This window comes from Ambystoma mexicanum, chromosome 13, assembly GCF_040938575.1.
Source record: "Ambystoma mexicanum isolate Mex_15411 chromosome 13, UKY_AmexF1_1, whole genome shotgun sequence".
Taxonomy (NCBI): domain Eukaryota; kingdom Metazoa; phylum Chordata; class Amphibia; order Caudata; family Ambystomatidae; genus Ambystoma; species Ambystoma mexicanum.
The window spans coordinates 734,306,003-734,326,075 of NC_090938.1; the positions used below are offsets into that span (position 1 = coordinate 734,306,003).

General features: G+C 48.5%; 1 protein-coding gene across 1 annotated transcript in view; it reads right to left on the minus strand.

The window, feature by feature from the left end:
• Positions 1–20,073, minus strand: part of DXO (decapping exoribonuclease) — a 144,049-nt gene that overhangs the window by 24,320 nt on the left and 99,656 nt on the right. The window contains exons 3-6 of the mRNA XM_069634989.1: positions 12,507–12,733; positions 9,805–10,024; positions 9,201–9,336; positions 8,402–8,496 (exon numbers count right to left, since the gene is read on the minus strand). Of these exons, the coding sequence (XP_069491090.1) occupies positions 8,402–8,496; positions 9,201–9,336; positions 9,805–10,024; positions 12,507–12,733 (678 nt within the window). The remainder of the gene's footprint in view (positions 1–8,401; positions 8,497–9,200; positions 9,337–9,804; positions 10,025–12,506; positions 12,734–20,073) is intronic.

The following is a 20,073-nucleotide window of genomic DNA, read 5'->3' on the forward strand; positions in this document are numbered from 1 at the left end:
TCTAGCAACATCCCTACAGACGCAGTGTGAAGGGAGTGGTTTCTTACCTGTAACCCCATTTCTCCAGCGTTGGTATCTTTCATGGATACACATGCTGTGAATATTTCCCGTCAGGCTGGGAAACCTCAGCAACTTTAATATAGCAGTTTCCCTATGGAAATCTTCGACACTGAGTGTCCTACCAATGTCTTTATGGGTGCTTTAGGCTGCACCAATAGGACGCCCGGTATAAATAGCCCCGCCCCTGTGGCTCCCCTTCAGATTTTAACCTCACCAAAATGGAGGAACTCGAAACACATGTTTGCCTGAAAGGGGAAGGCTGGAGGGCGCATGTGAATCCATGAAAGATACCAACGCTGAAGCAATGGGAGTTACAGGTAAGAAACTACTCCCTTCTCCAGTATTGGATCTTTCATAGATTCACATGCTGTGAATAGACTACATAGCAGTAAGACAACCTGGATGTGCATAATAGGCAAACAAGACCCATGCCCCAGGCTCATGAACCAACAATAGACACGCATACATTTTCCGTTATAAAGACCCAAAAACATCAGTAAAACCAAACCTCGGAAACTCTGGGGCTTACCTTATTGGAACAGGCGCTGGAGGACCGCACGCACCACCTGCACATACACTGCATGTTGTCGACCCAGACAGTAGTGTCTGGTGAAAGTGTGTGGCACAGCCCATGTTGCTGCTTGGCAAATGTCACTGAGCTGTATGCCTGCCCACATCACCGCCGGCGATTCCGTGGACCTTGTAGAATGAACCCTGGGAGTCCCTGCAATGGCTTGCCGGCCTTGTCGTGGCAAAAAGAAATCGTACACGATACCCAACGGGAAAAGCCCTGCTTCGAAATCGGCTTCCTCTTGTTGGAGGGGTCGAAAGCCACAAATAGCTGTCTCGATGTTCTAAAGGACTGAGTCCTGTGCAGGTAAAACTTCAATGCCCTCTTGACATCGCGGGAATGCAGCGCTTTCTCCGCTGGAGTGGACGCCTTTGGAAAAAAAAAGTGGGCAAGGCTAAAGTAGCGTTCTTATGAAACTCCAATGTAATCTTCAGAATAAAGGGAGGATTCGTAGATAGGAGAACGCAGATACAGCGGATCTATAACCAGAGCCTGAAGTTTGGAAACACTCCTGGCAGACGTGATCACCACCAGAAAAGCCACCTTCCACGTGAGAAACCAAGAAACTACACCACCATCGTGGACATGGGTTCAAACAGTGGTTTCATGAGGGCCGAGAGTACCAAGTTGAGACTCCAGACTGAAGAAAACGTCTGGGGTGGGGGTGACAATCGATCAAGGACAATGCCAGACCACCCACCCCCCCCCTTTCGATAACAGCAGAAGATAAGGCAGGAGTTGTGAAGGGAAAACCTGCAATGGCTGCAAGTTCGGCTGCAGTGCACACCAGGCACAGAACCTTTTCCACTTCGGCTGTAAGACATGCTGGGAGACTGCACCCTTGCGGCCGCCAAGATGAGTCTACAGTCCTGTGGAATGCATAGGTGTCCAAACTCAGAGTGGTCAGGAGCCACGCTGCAAGGCTGAGGGAGCCGCGTTCGTGATGCCACACCTTTTCTTCGTTCTGTGACAGAAGATCCAGCTCCGACCCCAGATGAAGAGGGTCGTCCACTGCTAGGTGAAGAAGGTCAGAGAACCAGGTCTGTCGAGGCCAGACCGGGGCTACCAGGATCACCTTGCGCACCATCTGGATCGTTTTCCAGATCAGAGGAAACGTGTATGCGAACAGGCCCATCCACAGGAATGACAATGCGCCCCCCTTGAGTCCGGATGAGCCACCCTGCTGGCAAAGAGACTGCACTGTGTGTTGTCTGGGCTGGCGTATAAGTCCAGTTGGGGGGTTGGGGAGGTCCCCCATTTCCTGAATATCCTCACCATCTGGCCATCCTTCAGCCGCCATTCGTGCATCTGAACCGAGTCTATGCTGAGTAGATCCGCCTGCTCATTTTGAACCCCCCAGCAAACAGTAAGCCACCAGTTGAATCTTTTGCGCTATGGCCCAGTGCCAGACCGCCTGAGCCTTCTTGGATAGGGGCTGCAAATGCATGCCTCCCTGTTTGCGGAGATAAAACATAGTCGTGGTGTCCGTCAGAACCCGCACCACCGAGCCCTGAATGAGGGGCAAAAAAAATATATATATATATTCTGTGCCCAGTGTACTGCCCTCAACTCCACAACGATGTGCAACAAAGCCTCCCTGGGGGACCATAGGCCTTGGACCTGAAACTTGACCTTGGAAGCGTCTGTTACGATCATATACTAAAGGTCTGGCTTCACCAGGGGCATACCCCGTACCATGTTGCCGGTGCAAGTCCACCCATTACAGGGCGTATGCCAGCGCCCAGGAGATGATAATCTTGTCAGACCAGGAACCGAGAAGCTGTGACCATCTGGAAGCGAGAAACTCCTGCACTTGTCGCATGAAAAGTCTACAATTCGGAATGAGTGGGATGCCATGGAGCCTAGAAGAGACATGTATACACGGACAGTGACACCGGCACCAAGGAACCTGCCATGGACGACAGCTTCTCTATCCTTTCCAAAGATGGCTTCACCAGATTGAGATGCGTATGAAAATGAGCCCCCAGAAAAACCAAGTCCCTGGAGGGCGCCATACAAGATTTGGCAAAGTTGACTGCGAAGCCCAGACGCTGCAACAGGATCATAGCCGCCTGGAGAGACTGACGCCCGCTGACGAGACGCCCCCCGACCGATCGATTGCCCAGGTACAGATAAACATGGTGCCCTTCCCTGCAGAGGTAAGCCGCCACCGGAGCCAGGTACTTGGTGAATGTCCTGGGAGCCGACTTGAGGCCAAAGGGGGAGGACCCGAAACTGGTAATGCTCATCGCCGACAACAAACCGTAGAAAAATGTTTGGGGTGCATTGGGATGTGGAAATAAGCATCTTCTAGCTCCAAGGACGCCAGGAATTCCAAGCTGCACCGTCCGAATATAGTCCTGCAACGTTAGCATCCTGAACTTTTGGCGTTTCACATGTTTGTTTAGAGGCTTCAGGTCTAGCATGGGGTGCCATTTTCCGTTTGGTTTTTTTTAATGACGAAAAACCAGGAGTAGGTTCCTTGTCCTCTTTCTGACTTCTGGACCTTTTCTATAGTCCTTGTCTCCAGCATCAGGTGCACCTCCTGCCGCAAGACCTGCAGATGCGGCTGTGAGCCCTTCACCAGTGGACTAGGGAGTGGCGGACGCCGGAGTGGCCGTATTGTACTGCATCCAGCACACATCGGTCCGTTGTGCCACCCTCCCTCCAAGTCGACTGGCCTTGTAGCAGTCATTGTTGAGGCTTGGACTGGCAGCCTCTAGTAGAGGAGGCAGAACCTCTCTTCCACTGACTTTGATAGTCTTTGGCTCGCTGAGCTGACTGGTAAAATCGACAAAACTCCCTCCCACCCCCCCTGAGAGGAATAGCCCCCCCCCCACCAGAGCGACTGAAGCCTTTGTCGTTGTGTGATCCCGCAAACCTGGCGTTCGCAGAGGCTCCCCGAATTGAGCGAAAGGGACGAAATGAACACCTACCCTGCAGCGTCGCCAGGGACCTTGCTGTATCCGAATCCTCCTTCATATTCTTTAAAGCCTCATCAATTTTCTCCCCAAACAGCTGCTCCCTCTCGCAGGACATGTCCACCACTTTATGCTGCACTTCAGGTTGGAAATTGGTACAGCGCAACCACGCTTGACGATGACCCCCATTATTTATCTGCTTAAATACAGACTCCGCCAGGTCCACTGCAATGTTAATGCTATGATTGGAGGATTCCTCCCCCTCACGAACTAGAAGCATCGCCTCATTACGCTGATGCTCAGGCAGATGGTCCAGCAGACGCACAAACCTGTGCCACATTTCCCTGTTGTAGCGCGCCATAATTGGCAACGAATCGGCCGCCTTCACTGTCGTCAACACCTTCTTGCCAAAAGCATCCAGCTTAAGGCCCTCATTGTCCGGGGGAGTCGCACACTTATGCTGGCTACACGCAGCCGCCGACACCACCGACTTTCTTTAAGCGACCCTTGACCGCAGGCTCTGTGAAAGGATGGCGCATTGTGCAAATCCCTTCCTGCCACACGTGGTCCAAGATGGAGGTAGAGAAGATCGCCTTCTGCCTTTTCCCCATATCATCGAATAAAAAGCATTCTTTCCTCTCCTCCTCCGGAGTAAGGCCAAACTTGTGGCAAGCCTTGTCAATGCTTTTCATGCCACGATGGCCATCGTCTGGGGGCGAGGGCTGCGCTGGGCTGCTCGGGGGATCCACCTCTGGGTCCGTATCCCAGGTATCCGCCTGCCTGGGCAGGGATGACACCACCGAGACCGTGTCCTGCGGGACGCTATCGGGTTCAGACTCTACCAGATCCCCTTCCTCCTGATTCCCTACAAGGATTGATGTAGCCCCTAGGAGATGAAACCGGAGTGCGAATCTGGGGAATGGCTGGAAACTCCCACCCCAAGGGCTCCACTGGGGTTTGGGGCACCGGGAGCCGGGCATCCAACTGTCAGAGGAGAGACTGCAGCGTAGTCGGCACCTGCATGGAGAGCAGGGAGTGCAGGTTCACCAATGGATACTGAGGCAGGACAACCCCCACGCCATCAGACGTGGATAGAACCGCTAGAGGCAGGCATTACGCCGAAGGGTCCAGGAACAGGAATCCACCTCAGGACTCAAGGCCAAAATCGTAGGTGAAGGGATCTTGCTGCAGAATCTCCATCGGGAGCAAAGGCGCAAAGCCAGTCCCAGACTGCCACGGCACCTCCCCGGAGGGCAACGGATCTCCATCAGACCCCAGCAGACCTGCAGAACTCAGAAGTCCCACACCTGCCAAAACAGTCGTCGAGGCAGTCAACGTCGTGGTCGCCAGCAAGGCTGTAGCCGAGGTAGTCGTCGGCAAGGTAGACAAAGGGAATCGGTGGCATCACAGCAGTCGACGAGGGCACTGTCGTCAACGAGCTCATTGTCCGCGGGACAGAGGCCCCACTTGGCAGCCTGGGCTTCGCCAGCAAAGATGACCGCTTTGATGCAGAGCTGGAATGGCTTCTGGAAGACTTTGCCAGGCGGCGAATGCCACCAGTCCTTCGATGACGAATGTGACCACGACTTCTCCTTGTCTGAGGACAAGGGCCTGCGCAATGGATACCCAGGCTTCTCCGGCCAGCCACTGGAATCCCTCGACTTCTCAGGCCGTGGCGTCTGCATGCCTGGAGCGAGGCTTCCGGATCCCGTGCCAGTCTGCACCGGCCTTGTCACCGTAGATGCACCTCCTTTTCCGAAACCGAGTCAGCCCCTGGGCATGGTTTCTTTGGCGCGGACTGCACCCTCTGGCACGGAGGAGACCTCTTCGCCGAAAAAGTGGAAAATTTGCCCCCACGGGCCGATTCAACCCCCGATAGGCCCCTTCGTTCAACCAGCAAATGAGCCGCCGGTTATTGTCTTTGAGAGTCTAGTGGGAGAACCCCTGGCAAATCTTGTAGTTCTCCACTGAGTGATTGGGGTACAGGCAATACAGATAGTCCACATGACCGTCCTCTTCATATTCGTTTTTGAGGCTGCAGGTCTCGCATGGCTGGAACAACGATTTCTTCGGGCCCACAGATGACATGATGGGCCTGGAATACACCGTGGCAATGAAGCAGTAGACACTCTGAAGAGAAAAAAAACAATTCTCAAGAGAACACAAGGTGATCCCAAAAGTTTGGAGACGGTTGAAATCTGAAGGGAAGCCGCAGGGGCGATTTATACTGGACGTCCTACTGGTGCAGCCTAAAGCACCCACAAAGACGTCGACAGGACACTCAAAGTGTCGAAGTTTTCCATAGGAAAACTGCTATAATCAAAGTTACGGAGGTTTCCCAGCCTGATGACGGGAAATATTCACAGCATGTGAATCCATGAAAGATCCAATGCTGGAGGAAAAAAAGGATCTGAAACCGGTCTGCTTAGCTTTACAGGGTACCATAGTGCAATCTCAATTCAATCTTCCCAAACTATCACTCAATTGGGTATCCCCGAAAGGTCTGAGAACAAAAGCAGGCCAGTCCTCCAAAACAACAGTTACCTCTTTCTTCCTGCATTATGAAGTACAAGTTCCAGATGCGTGGTGCATAATGCAGAGATCCGCCAGGATCATGCCCATTGCACTGGTTTCTCATGGTCGTTGGTCGGTAGTCCAAACTCCATATTTGGCGTCCCCTTGACTCAGTTGCCTAAAATGTCTCATCACCAAAAATGATTGAGCCACCTGTTTGAAGGGGCTTTCCACCCTGCAACTCAGGAACACTAAGATCCTCAGGGTAGCAACTGTATTTTCCAATCGGTCAACCAAATCTTGATAGAAGAACTGCATCACCCTGCATCCCCTAGGTTCGAAGACCGCATCCATAAGACTGATGCACTGTGCATCCGTACAGTGATGCAGTCTTTTGTGCATCTGGCTTCTGGAGAAACGGTCTGACAGCAATCGGTGGAAGTATGTTGAGAGGCTATGATTTTTCTCTAGAACAGGAAATGTTAAAGCAGAAACTCCTGCATCAGTATGGCCCATGGCTAAGACTCAGTAAGTACAAAGACTGGCATGTGCTGCGATTTGACTTCATCCCAGGCTCTCTTTCCCGATTGTCCCCCAGTCCTTTCCCTGTGTTTAAGCAATAAACCCCAGCTCATGTAATGCCCCACCAAGGTGTGGGGATGCGCTTACCTGCAGCCAAGCAGAGAAGATGGCGGCAACCCACTTCTGAAGAGGCTCAGGATTTCCTAGGAGTTTAAACCTCCCGTTCCGAACTTCCTGATTGGCTCGGAGTCCATCTGACCGCCCTCCTCCCTCCACTGGTGTGTTTATGTAATGTAACATGGTTGACTAGTAGTCTGGGATGTTTTCAAAAAGGGGTATTTTTGGAGTCTGTTGAACAAGTGCCATTCCTCTCTCAGCGGTTATCTTGTAGCCTGTGGGGATAGCTTTGGGTACACTTGCCGAGTGATCCTCTGAAAGCCAGGATTGGCGATCATAGATTTCTGAAGAATGTTTGGTGGTAAAGCGGGCACTCATGAATGTGCATCTGGTTCCAAACATTTCTTGTAGCTCCTTTGTGTAGTCAGTTGGCTGGTTTGTTTTTGGGGGGTTAGTGGCCACCCAAAGATTCTTAGTTGTTGCATTCATTCTGAAAGAAGCAGCGTAGGTTAATTGTTGGGGCAGGTTGGTCGTCCTGACTCCAGTGGCAAACGGCAGTAGAATGCCGATTCATGTCATAATGTGTAATCACTGATGAGACTTAGAGTGGGGTGCTTCTGTGAGTTGTTCTGTTAAGTAGTGTAGCTCTAGCATTGAGGGATGCAGGTTATAAGATGTGTTTTGTAGAACTAATCTTTACATTCGGTTGATAGATTTGGTCATCTGATGCGGATGCAGGAACTGTTTAACAAGATATCTGCAGATTAAAGCAGGCGGGCACCCTTTAGGGAACATGATACAGCTCCCTCCAATGTCTCAGCATAGATTAATTGGTGGGCTTTATGAAAGCGTACTCCCTTGCTTTCATGCTTCTCTCTCCCTCTCCAGCTTAAAAGCTGCTTTCTTTCCGTCTTTGAGGCATGATACAGACTTTTATGCAATGAGGGGGCAAAGAGTAATTTTTATGTTGAGGAGCTAGTTGAGCTTTGAAAATAATCTTGTGTGGCAAACAGGCAGATAATGCAAAACCACAAGTAAGGAGGAAACGGGGAGCAACATGCACTATGAAATCTCAGGATGATTGCTCAGGGGCAATGCGCTCGCCTTGGGAGCAAGACAACATGGAGCAACACAGGTTTGATCCCTGAGTCCGCGCTTAGAAACCTCAGGGTATTAAGCGCATTATAAATAACCAATACTCTAACACTTCGGTGTCCAAGGTGCATTTGGGCAACGTTAAAAAAGTCTGGACCGGATGTCCAGAAAAAGTGGCATCCAAGGAGCACATTCCGGTAGGACTAGTGGGATCAGCGGGAAGAGCAACTGCTTTGGGGTGGTGCAACAGGGCATTATTATAGTAGCTTTATTTACTTGTGTGCCCTCTTCTTTCACTGGAAAGTTCTGCCTCAACAGTTTTTTTCATCCAGCACTGTCCGATAGCCCATTGGGTTGAACCCCTGCTGCTCAAGTCCAAGTATGCTTTAGAAGTCACAGGTTTGAATCTGCAGCCATCAGAACGTATTTATGCACCAAGATGCAATACAGTTTGTCCTGTGTATTATTTAAATTGCCAACACTTTTAGTAGGCCCGGTGACTGTTCAGTGTCCATGCCACCTCAAAGTACACTCAACGTAGCATGGGTTGAGGAAAGAGGACATCTTTGCTATGGGGAATGTAATAACCAGACAGACTCACTGTGGATCATCCAGCGTAACCACCTTCTTCACAAACGTCAGGAAGGCATTGCAGAAGTTCATGCAGACAGCCGGCTTCCAGCTGTTCCACTCACCCTAAAGTAAGAGATGGGAGAGGCATGTGTGAGCAATGGAGGCAAAGAGAATGGTGGGAGTGTAGCAGGGACTGAGAAGTGTGCACACAAAGAATCAAACGAAGGGGGCTTATTTTCTAAAATAGTAATGTGTAAAGAAATGAATGCACGCTTACGCAGAAGACTGACAACTGTAATGATGTAATGAAGTTCTGCGCATATATAAAACAGTAGCACACAACCGGGAACTACAAGAAGGGAAATGAGCATGTGCATATGTAAAACACAATAATAAAATAGATGATTCCACAAACAATGGATACCTGATGACTGGCGAGCAGCAGTAGGAAAGGATGTCTAGAATAGAAGGCCTAAATCTCAAGCCCCGTGACCCGCTTCCCCTCAGCCTAAATTTACATTGGAGTGGTGGAGTTAATTAGTTTGTGAGCTGCAGTTTGTAAAGCTAAATGTAGCACAGAGTGAGAGATAAGCAAGACTATTATCTACATTCTAGCCAGCCGTATTTTACCCATTCAATGGCAATGCAAGCCACAAAAAGTCCTTGCTGCAAAAGATAGCAAGGAATGCATCCATTTGTGATTTATGCATCCATTTCCGATTTACTCTCAAGTGTGGCGGGGGGAGGGGCTGGTAGTGACTTGGAGCCCCCTCCATACGACTACCAACAGAAGGAAGCACTCTGTACACCATACATGTTATACCAACCCTGATTAGGTGAGAGATCTTCATGGTTTCGAAGGTCTGCATAGAAACGACTCGGCCCTCCTCATCCCTGAAGCCTGCAATGATCCTGGGAACACCAGGCAGGAAAGACTGCGCCCACCATTTGATCAATTTGTACCTGCAAGGAGATAGAAGATATTGAGAATGACATAACACTTAAGTCAATATGCTGCTAGCCACTAGTATAAAAATGAACTGGCCGTCTGTCTCAGGTACATGAAATGCAAAATAACCCTAGAACAGATGCAAAACAGTGAAAGCTGGGCCAAAATATCAGAATATGAACTCTAAATGACTCCCTACAGGGATACATTCCGCAATTCTCATGCGAGGATGCCTCTATCCATAACCCTGAATCATACATGCCAACTCATTCCTAGTTACATCCTTGGCACATCAACAGGGCTGAGGAGCATGCATCTTTTAGGTACCGGAACGGACAGAAGATCGTGTATGAAAAATAAAGTGTCTATGTTTGTGTATCTGGGAAGAGAGGCAAGTAGGAAAACAATGAAACCCCTGCTTTATTCATGGGCTTATCTGAAGGACCCCCTGCTACGAGCAGAAGACGACACAGGAAAGGGACCTGTTGAAGCTGCGTTGTTGGTTTGGGCTGCGGATCTCCTTGGAGGTTTTCAGCTCCACGTAGCAGCCTGGTGCTTCCTGGTTGGGGTAGGCTGGGTCCTTGCAGTCCACTTCACCAGAGAACAGCAGCGAGTGGCCGTGCAGCTTGGTCTGCACCACTGAGCAGAATGCCTCGTTTGTATTTACAACACCCGCAGGGTCAGGAGCGCCCCCGGGTTCATCTTGCCATGAAAAAAAAAAGACAGTAAATAAAAGTATCAAAATATATGCACGTGGAAGAAAGAAAAACTATACTAACGCAGAATACCTGTCTAGGGAGAGATTATGGATATGTGTGTTCTGAACTACAACCCAGATTCTACTGCAGCATTACACAAGATATCGTGTATGATGGACTCTGTACATAAAAAAAAAGGATATCAATGAATAGGAAGCGGTTCATAGATTGTCAACAGCTCATGCAAAGTGATGAGCGTTTTGTTACAGGAGGAAAGGCTCAACCAGCTTGTGTTGATCTTCTTGGATCAAAGTAGGCTGGGGCTTTGACGCACAGTAATAATTGGCCAATTATTACCAGAGATTTAAAAGGTACTAAATGTATGAACCTCAAAAGGGTGAAGGGCTTCGTGGGCCTGGACAGTTTTGTGACCTGTGTCTCCCAGGCTGAACAAAGACCTGTGTGTACTGTGTCAAAGTCTCATGTCTTAGGGTAGAGGGCAGGACTGAAGGAGCCGTGGAGCTAGGGACCACAACCCCCTCGGTGGAGAACACCCCAGAGGTGGTGCAGTGTGGATTCCCTCCAGGCCCCGTCGTCTACCCCTAGTCTTGGGTGTCCTAGTCCCTTCCCATCTTCAGACTCTGCTTTGCAGCCTTGTTTGAGGTCTTTAGCTGTGCACCAGAACCCCCTAGTAAAGATAGAAACCCAATCTATAGGCCAGCTACCCCCCCCCCAATTAAACAGCTGCCAGGGTTTAAAGGAAGTCAACATTAAAGTAACCAAACAATTATCCATTCTAGAGGTCACTCCGCTCCTCTATAAAAGGATGCAGATGGCTAAGGGTAGTATGAAGTCAGGAGTTGGAAGTGGATGGTGCGATTTGGAGTGTGGCAGAGTATAGAAGAGAGGGAGGTGAGGGGTAGAGAAGCCAGAGATAGTGTGTAAGAGGAGTGGAGCTGAAAGACGTGCTGAGGAAGCCCGAAGAAGAAGGCGGGACGGTGATGTGAAAGAAGGATGGAGAGAAGGAGAAGGAAAAAAGTTGAGAGGGGCTGAGGAGTCAATGTCAGTAGGAGAGAAGATAATGGAAGAACAGAGGGGAAAGAAGGTCATAGGGAGTAGAAGACGACGAGACGGTGGAGGAGAGGGCACCAGGGGAGAAGAGAGATGCATTAGAGCAGTGCAGAACATTGAGGAAGAAGAGGGGAAATGCCCAGAAAGAAATGGAAAATGTGATGAGCAGTACAGAAGGTAAGGGAGCAAAAGAGAATAAAAGAGTAGCAGGGAGAAAAGCTTGACCACAAACTAGACTTCTGCAGAGATTCCCAAACTGGTGGAGGAGGCTGAGACAAAACAGTCTCTGGAACACTGATGGGTCATACTAAAGGCAACCCAATTGGACCAGGTTATTCTAGCTGGGATCGTAAACAGTGGGATGACTAGCCTGTCACCAGCAGTCGTGGTGCTAAGGTGCCTCAGATAAGAAGCAGACAAGCAACATCCTGGAGAAAAAGACATTTTAAATTGTTTTCTTTTTTTAAAACAAAAACACACACAAGCCATCTCAGCCAATAAAGCGGTGCGGAGCGCTTAAATCCCCAGAGACTGCGAGTGGCTCTTTGTTCACCACCAGGAAGGCAGATCCCTAAGGGAAAGAGGGACAGACTGAGGACTTTAGTCCTGAAAGGAAGTTTTGATTTGCTCCATCGCTTCCCCTTTACCACAGTCATCCTTTATCGCTACGTTCACTCTCATTATAATAAAGACCCTTGAAACTTGAAACTGAATTGACTGTATATCCAACAGCCGGTGACACACGTCATCCTACAATGTCCATGATTCAGAATGGGCTGAACTATACGCATACACCTTCCACCACAGATCGCAACGATACAAGCGTCCCAAACAAAACAAAAAAAAAGAAAAATCACCCTTTTCATAGCACGTTCAGCTTAAGCAGAATTGTAAGGTACCCTTTGCTGCCTCCAAGATCTCATACCCGAGGTATTGACATGGAGTTTGTTCAGCAGTGAGAGAAGACACTGGTGTCGAATAAAGATGGAAGGAAAGAGGTGTCTGAACTGACGGGGAGTTTTCCTCCAGGAATGAACAGTATTGTTAAGGGGCCCCCCAATACAGGTGGCAATTGAGCCTCTGGTTTCAATGGGCAGGTTAAATGAGCTCTTAGAGGTGTGGCATTGGTGGGGGCTAGGTTTCTGATGGAAATGCTTGGCGAGTTTAGTTTCCGGGATTATTAGGATGATTATTAGGATGATTATATTTGGGGACAAGAAGTGAGGCTTTCTCCTCGTTCTTTAAAACAAGATAAAAGGCTGAGGGAACATTATGCCTTACATGAACCATACAAAATAAGGGACAGACAGACACCCTTCACACAGTTGCTCAAAAGTGTGCATGGTTTTGTCCTGAACAGCATCAAATGCCTGCCAGGCATACAATCACCCCCACCTGTGTTCTCCCATCCTCACCTGCGCAGAGATATTGCTCGAACTTGTACCCCATATACATCATCTCTTCATGGTCAGCAGTGCGCTCGTCGCGCTGGCGTTTCGCCTGCTCTGTCTCCACCTCACTGATGTAGTATGTTCCCTGAAACAGGGTCACGGCCAACAGCCAGCCCTCCTGGTTCTCGTACGGGGTAGTCAGAAGCTTGGTAAGGTGGCCCCGCCAAGTAGCAAACTCACGGTTCAGACAGCTGGGAAAAGAAAGTGGGGAGAGACCAAAACAAAACATCTGTGAGCAGTCAGCAATGAGCTTTGTCTGCACCCTTCCACTTCGTCTCCTGTTGTCAGGTGTTGCCATCTACCTGTTACTAGTGATTCACTCAGCCAGAACAAGGCATAGCTCTGAAGTAGTCATGCAAGACTTCTACCATTGCAGGCTTTTTTGCTGCTTTCCTCCCATCACCACCAATATTATTGTGGTTTTAAAACAATGCATTAATAAATAAATAAATAAAAACGGGTACTTCATCAGTTAACTAGTTGCACATGTCAGAACACTACTTTGTGGCCATCCCTGGATGTTCAGCTCATTCAGAGCCACAGAGAAAGCATTAAATATATGCAGCCGTTATATGAAAAGCTTGCAGTTTTACTCCATAATAGATCAATGCCCTAGCCGTACAAGCCAGTGCAATTTTATACATAGCTTTATCAACCCAACATCAGCAGCCCTCAAGAATGCAACAACCACATACGCATTTCACCCACATTGACAATAGTCAATAAGGTGTCATGAACGGCATTGGACCGGTTCACTAAACACTATTAAGATAATGGTGGGTTTAAAGATGCAAGGAAAAACACTTCCGTTAAACGCTATGAGGGTAGAATATGGCCCGTTTAGTTAACCAGCCACATGCCACCCATTAGCCATTCCTTGGACGTTTACCCCCAATTCAGAATCTCAAAGTTGAGTATGCAGCCATGATAATGGTGGGTTTACAAAACTGCAAGAAACAAATAATTGCATTTTTTTTCCAAACCACCATTATAATGGCGAATTCGGCCAAAATGACCAAATCCAATTTACCTACCCCACCAAAAGACCTCATATACATACCACAAAAAGTTTGAACTACAAAATGTTCGAACTTTTTGTGGTATGTACATTAGGTCTTTTGGTGGGGGAAGGTAAAAAACAAAAACAAAAAAAACAAAAAAAAAAAAACACACACACAAAGCGGGGTGTCCCCCGCAACGCCCCTGCAGGTGACCACTCAAAAATAAAAAATTACCTGCGGCACCGGTTCCCAATCACAGAAGTGAAAGGGAACCAGCGTCGCAGGGACAGTGCATCGCAATGAAAGGTAAGTAGGGGTTGGGGGTGTGGGCAGGGGTTGTTTTACCATGGATGTCCACATGAGAAATGTACGAAGATTTATGTATAACGTACATTTCTCAGGCGGTCATTTACGTCGCTGACATTTGAGCCACGGTAAAACAACCCCAAATCATAATGGCAGTGTATCCATAGTTTGAATTTAAACCCATATTATATGGTAAACGCTTATTTTTTAAACCCATCATGATATTGATGGGGTTTGGAAAACATGCCCCAACTCTCCAATCAGACAGATGTCAACTACACCACACCGACGATAACACAGTGAGGGTGAAATTGGTTGGTGCATCTTTGAGAGTGGTCGGTCTTAGATTGTGCGAGACAGGCATGGTATCAAGAGAGACAAAGGCTCAAAGACAACAGTTCAAAAACCTTTATTTGTAAGCTTGGTTGGGTTGGTAAAATGCCTAACTGGCCCCAAATCTAAAGGGATTGTTACCTCAACTTATGCTTCTAAGGATTGTCGATGTCTAAAAGTCCAAAACCAAAATCCTTATTTGTCTAACCTATGCTTACCCTCACTCTCTGACAAAATGATATGGGGTCGTTTTCTTAAAGAAAATAGTGGTTCAAAGAAAAGGCAACGTAAATCACAAGTGTCAGATAGTCTTAGCAATGGGTGTAGTTTTGCCAGTACAAGATAGTTCAATTCAAAAGGGGAGCCCTTAGAACCTTCCACGCAGGGCTCTTGCAGCAAAATCAACAAGTTCACAATATCCTTGGGTCTCTTGGGGTTCCCTTCCTCAAGCGCAGACTCTTCCAGTTCCAAACAACAAGAAAAAATACACAGTTCTGGTCAGGCTTCTCAGGGTTCCCTTCCCCAAGCTTAGGCCCCTTTCTTCAAACAAGCAAAGTTCTTCTGGTCAGGATATACTTTTTGTTTCTTACATGGGGTAGTATCAGAGAATCAAGAACACTGGGCTCTTTGCTCATCCCAAGTGCGATCACTCTGACATGCAACCTTGCTCTTTGTACTGCTCTTCTGGCACCTTTTCTCTTCTGTGCCTTTTTCACTCGGTTCTTTTTCACTTCACTGTGCCTCCGGCACACCTTTTCCATCATGCACACTTGCACCCACTTTTTTGTCTTGTGGTGCGCTAGCACGGCACCCTCTGTTCCTTGGGTTGTGCACTCTTGCACCTTCTTATCCCCTTCTCGTGCTGCTCGCACTTTGTTTTCACCTTTGGGTTGCTCGTACCCTCTTTTCACTTCCTCTCGCTTTTACTTTCCCTTTTCAAATCTGTCGGGTCACTCGCACCATTCTTTCTCTTATATTTCTCACAGTTCACTTTCCTCTTATTTCAGTGCCCCCCATGCATTTTCCTTCAGGCCTTCTTTCTGACTTTGTTTTCACTCGCTCTCTTGCTTTCGGCTTTCTTTTGTGCAGCTTTACGCCTTTTCACAATCTGTACCTTTCGCTCTGTGACACTTTATTTCAGTGTCTTCTGCCTGCTTCGCCGAAGTCACAGAGTTTCTCCCTCATTAACTTGCATGAAACTCACCGGGCAGCAACACGTTGGCAGGCGGAACCTGCAGGATACGTGGGGTTGAGGACAGAGTCTCACCACCTGCCCCTCAAATACCCTTGGGGCCTGCACAGGTCCCAAGGGAACAAGCACTCCATTGTAGGCTGCTGGCAAGATGCAGGTAGCCTCACTGGCTCCTTGGCCACACTGCTCCTTCGCCACTCTTCAGCCCCTCACAGACACCGGGCCAGTGTGTCCACTTGCCATTCTCCTCCAGCTCCTGCCCCGCTCTGCTCCTCGTCTCCTCTGGTCCTGACAGCATCCCCAGCTCGCTCACTGCTTCTGCAGAACTCCACCTTTTATAGTGTAGGGAAGTGTGAAGTGGAGTCAGGTGTGCACAGTTGGGATAAAAGTGCCTGACCTTGCCTGACTATTAGTGGGACATGTGAGAATCCTGAGGGTATTCCCCAACAAGACCTCGGGAAACCCTTATTCAGCTGGTCAGGGGACGGCTGGCGCTCTCAGATCCCAACCCTGGGGTGGACGAGCGAGGGAGGATCACCTGGGTAAGGGAGCCCAGGGTTATGCTCTGGGAATTGCCTCAGGCGAGACACAGTATTGTACCCGGGAACATGGAGAGGAGGACAATATACCTGAGGCCTTTGTAGGCTATAATAGGTTTACCAACCTTCCTCCCGTTGAATCTATCTTACCCAAACCTACCATCCCCTCCATATGGAACAGATCTCTTACCCAGTTGCATTCAGAAACCATCTCTTTCAGAATCTCTGCTTTCCAGTTCCCTATCTGAATACTCCCAATCATCCTTCACGTCCCTCGGATTATTTGCCGCACCCCCAAACTGATCAGCCAAAACACTACGATTCCCACAATCCCCTTTGTTCATGTCACAACCCCAGCTATTCCTGCTTACCCTGCAAACCCTACCAATCCCGTCCCTCCGATTATCATCTTTCAAAATCCCAATATACTAGGACAGAATACTACCACAATTCCCTATTGTCCTTCATTCCAGTCATTCTCGTCTATTTCACAAACCTTCCCCATAGGATATTCAAATTCTTTAACCCCCCCCCCCCTTTTCCCCCTTTCCGACACAAACACCTTTGCACAACAGACTTGTAATGTTAACCTGTGTACCGGACATGTCCCAACCCGAGGGTCGGGCAAAGTCAGGCCATTGACACAAATCAGACACACACCTGACACCCCTTCTTTTTCCCCCCCACAGGGATAAAAGGTGGAGCAAGAGAGTGGAGGACCAGCAAGGTGGGCACGGGAGGCGGCTACCAAGCAGCAGTTCGAGAGAAGGAGAAAGGCGGCAGGAATTAAGAGGGTGGTGAGGAGAGCAGTGACCTTGCCCTTTTCGTCCCAGACCCGCAGAGCCTTCGTGGAAGAGAGCACAAGACCGTGAACAATAGCACAAGTGTCCTGTAGCAGAGGTCAACGGTACACAGGACAAACCTATGCCGATAAGCAGCAGCGAGAGAAGCTCCCATGCCCATGGTAGCGAACTGGACTCCAGAAAGGCAAAAGCCTAGCGGTTCATCACAGCCAGTGAGTCGAGGGGAGAACCGATGAGAACCGTGCTGGGTTGAATGAGAATCACAAAGTGGCAAGTTTTGAACCAAAGCTGATGAACTTTGAATGAACTGTTAAAAGTGTAAAGGGGAGACCAGCTCCAGAGGGAAAGCGGCACCATGTGGGTGCTAACTCGATAGACTCTAGTTGAGCACCATATGAGAGAAACTACAAGTACCAGAAGGCCGTAGGAAAGCCAGTGAAATAGGTCAAGTGGTCATAGAGGGTCAAGCAAAATCCCTGTACAATTGAAAGTTGGATCTACAAGCGGTGTAAAAGAAAGGGAATTGAATCCCACAGACAGTAAACAGTATATAAAGTGGGGATATAAAGAGGAGAGGGATCCAAGGGAGATCCAGGGGTGAAGCCATCACCCAAGAATATAAAAAGGCAAGAGGAGCCGGAGCCTGCCCGAGGGAGATCCAGGGGTGAATATTAGGCAGGATTGTATTCAGTACCCTTTGGGTGTACTACAACAACCCTGACCTCTTGGCAATAGGAACCCAACCTTTGGTATAAGCTTGTACTACACAGGTTGGTAGCGTGTTGCGCCGCCATGCTCATCTCAAGAGGGGTCAATGTGAGATGTAGGGGAGTTACACAGAGATTCACAGTGACAAGTATTAAAATAAACACTTACACACAAGGTTTCTTGAATAAACAATTATTTATCAGTCAGAATAAGCTTTCTTCAGAAGGGAGAAATATAGAAGCAACACACAAACACACTCCAAAACTACACACTCTTAGTTTCTAAATCAGTAAAGACCCTTTTGGGATGGCCAACATTCACAACCTACACCCTCAGGGGACTTCAATAGTTAGGATGCTGGGGAAATTAATATCTTACTATTGCATTTAGAATACTCTTAGAACTTGGTCAAAGGAAACGGTTATTAGAACAAACAAGAGACCACAAATATTCTTAAGCAGGCAAATACTTTTGGATCCCCTAAGCAGAGGCAGTCAGTATAACAGGTTAAGCCAAAGTCAATGGGCAAAAGTCTATAGGAGCTGAAGCACTTCTGGTAAGTAGAAAAGTCTTGCAGAAAAGAAGAATCAATGTAGGGCCGCAAACTTTTTAGGCATATGAGTAGTAGAAGATGCAAGCAACTCTACAAGAGGTAAGTTCTCTCACACTTTACAGTGCCTTTGGATTGAAGAAAAAGTGCAGCAGATGTCTCCTGTTACTTTGCAGCTCTCACTGTTCATGGGCCTCAGTCGTGGGGACAAGAGGGAGGACTTCTGGGGACTCCTGCACTGGGACGGTCACTGCTTGCAAACGGCAATCTTCAAACAAGTGGCACCTGCGTTTCAGCCCCTAGCGACTATCGCAAATAGCAACACCGCGGTTTCTGGCTGTCGAGATGGGCTTTCCAACTTAAAAGCAATCACACAATCTGGTGTTCCTCTGCCTGGCATTTTGGTTTCCAGCAGCAACTCTCTGGAAATGCAACCAGCTCTGAGAGAACGTCCTGGTGGCTTACTTTGGAGTTGATTGGTCCCACCAACTCAAAAGGGAGATGTTGTCCTTGCAGGGGCTTCTCCGTCCATATGAATTTGGAGTTTCAGCACAGCAGCAGGGCTTCACCCGGCAAACCAACGGTCAAGGAGTTGCAGCAGGCATCTCTTCAAAGTTCTTCTTTGGTTCCTTCGTCCAGTGGTCAACTCTGCCTTCCAGGCAAAAAGCCTGGCATTTTATTCAGTTCTCTCCCATTCATTCCAGCCTAGCTGTCACTCAGCACGCTGGCTGTCCTTGCCGGTAAAGCAGCTGCCCAATCACAAAGTGCATTTGGGTCTCTCCTAGGAGACCAAGCACAGGGTGTTTCAGGCACCTCCCTCACTCCCTACCCCCACCAGACACCCTGGAGCCAGAGGCGGGATTCACAAATCTCAAGAAGGACCTTTCCAAGAAGAAATGGCGAAAAAAGACGACCAGGGCCATTTTGACAAAAATGCCACCCTGGGGTGCTTTACTGCAGCTGCGAACGCAGCCCGCGGTAAATGCACACCACAGAAGTTAAAAGTAAACCACTGCCACCAGCCATTCATCGAGGAAAGGGTAACATAAAAATGTTACATGAGAAGCTAGACAAAGGGGATACTAGGTAACCCCTCCAGCACCCTATTATAAAATCGTGTGTGCTGGGTCTAGAAAGTTACAAATTTAAGTAAAGTCAATTTCACTTTACTGCTCTTGGAAACAGCAGTTTATCCAAGAAAAGGTATTGTAGGGGAGGATTGGTCCAAAAGACCCCCCCTCGCCTGCATCCCCTCCCCCGGTGAGGGCCATGGCTCGTCAGGGGTCCCCTCCTTACCACCAGGGCCCAAGTGGTGGATGGCTCACCTGCCGAAGACATTGACCAAACCTGCTGAATTTAGCTAGGCCTCAGAAACCATTTTGTCTAATGAAGATGGTGTGAGCCCGGCGCACTGCAGCGCGGCCCCCACCTTTGGAGAGTTTCAATTATCCCTGTGGCCGCAGCTCCCTGGCAGATCCGCTGTGAGCCCGTTCCCACGAACAAGACGAACATGAGCTAGTGTAAGATACCAACACTGTAACATTTCACCTTCCGCAGTGTATCGCTGCTCCCAGCATGACCCAGCCAGCAGAGCCTGGGTGGAAAAAGAACTGTAAAATGGTCCTTTGATAAAAGCAAAAGTTCCCAAATACTAATGACAAAACTACCTGCGATGGAAGCGTTCTCTCCACAACCTCTTTGACTAAAAGACCTGTAAAATGTATAGATATGGCAGAATGCGTGCTCATATGACATTAGGAATGAAGCACCCACATCACTGCAGTTATGCACAAATAGTAAAAGCGTCCCGGGGGGTTATTTGTTATGCGTATCATTGAAAAGATTACACCCAACGGTCCCGCGCCATAACCGAACTAATGCTGCTAGAGTGCAAAGAAAGACAAATGCAACCATATTGAGGGCTCGTGTAAAGGGTACATGAAAATGCACCCTTCATGTGTGTGTGTGTCCAAGCCCATTATGTGCCACTGCCGTCAGTTGTAGTGGCGAGTCGTTCCTATGCGCTCCACCAGCCTCACTACTACCTCACTTACTACGAATGTATAAGCATATAACAAAATGTTGTAGTTGTTAAAAAC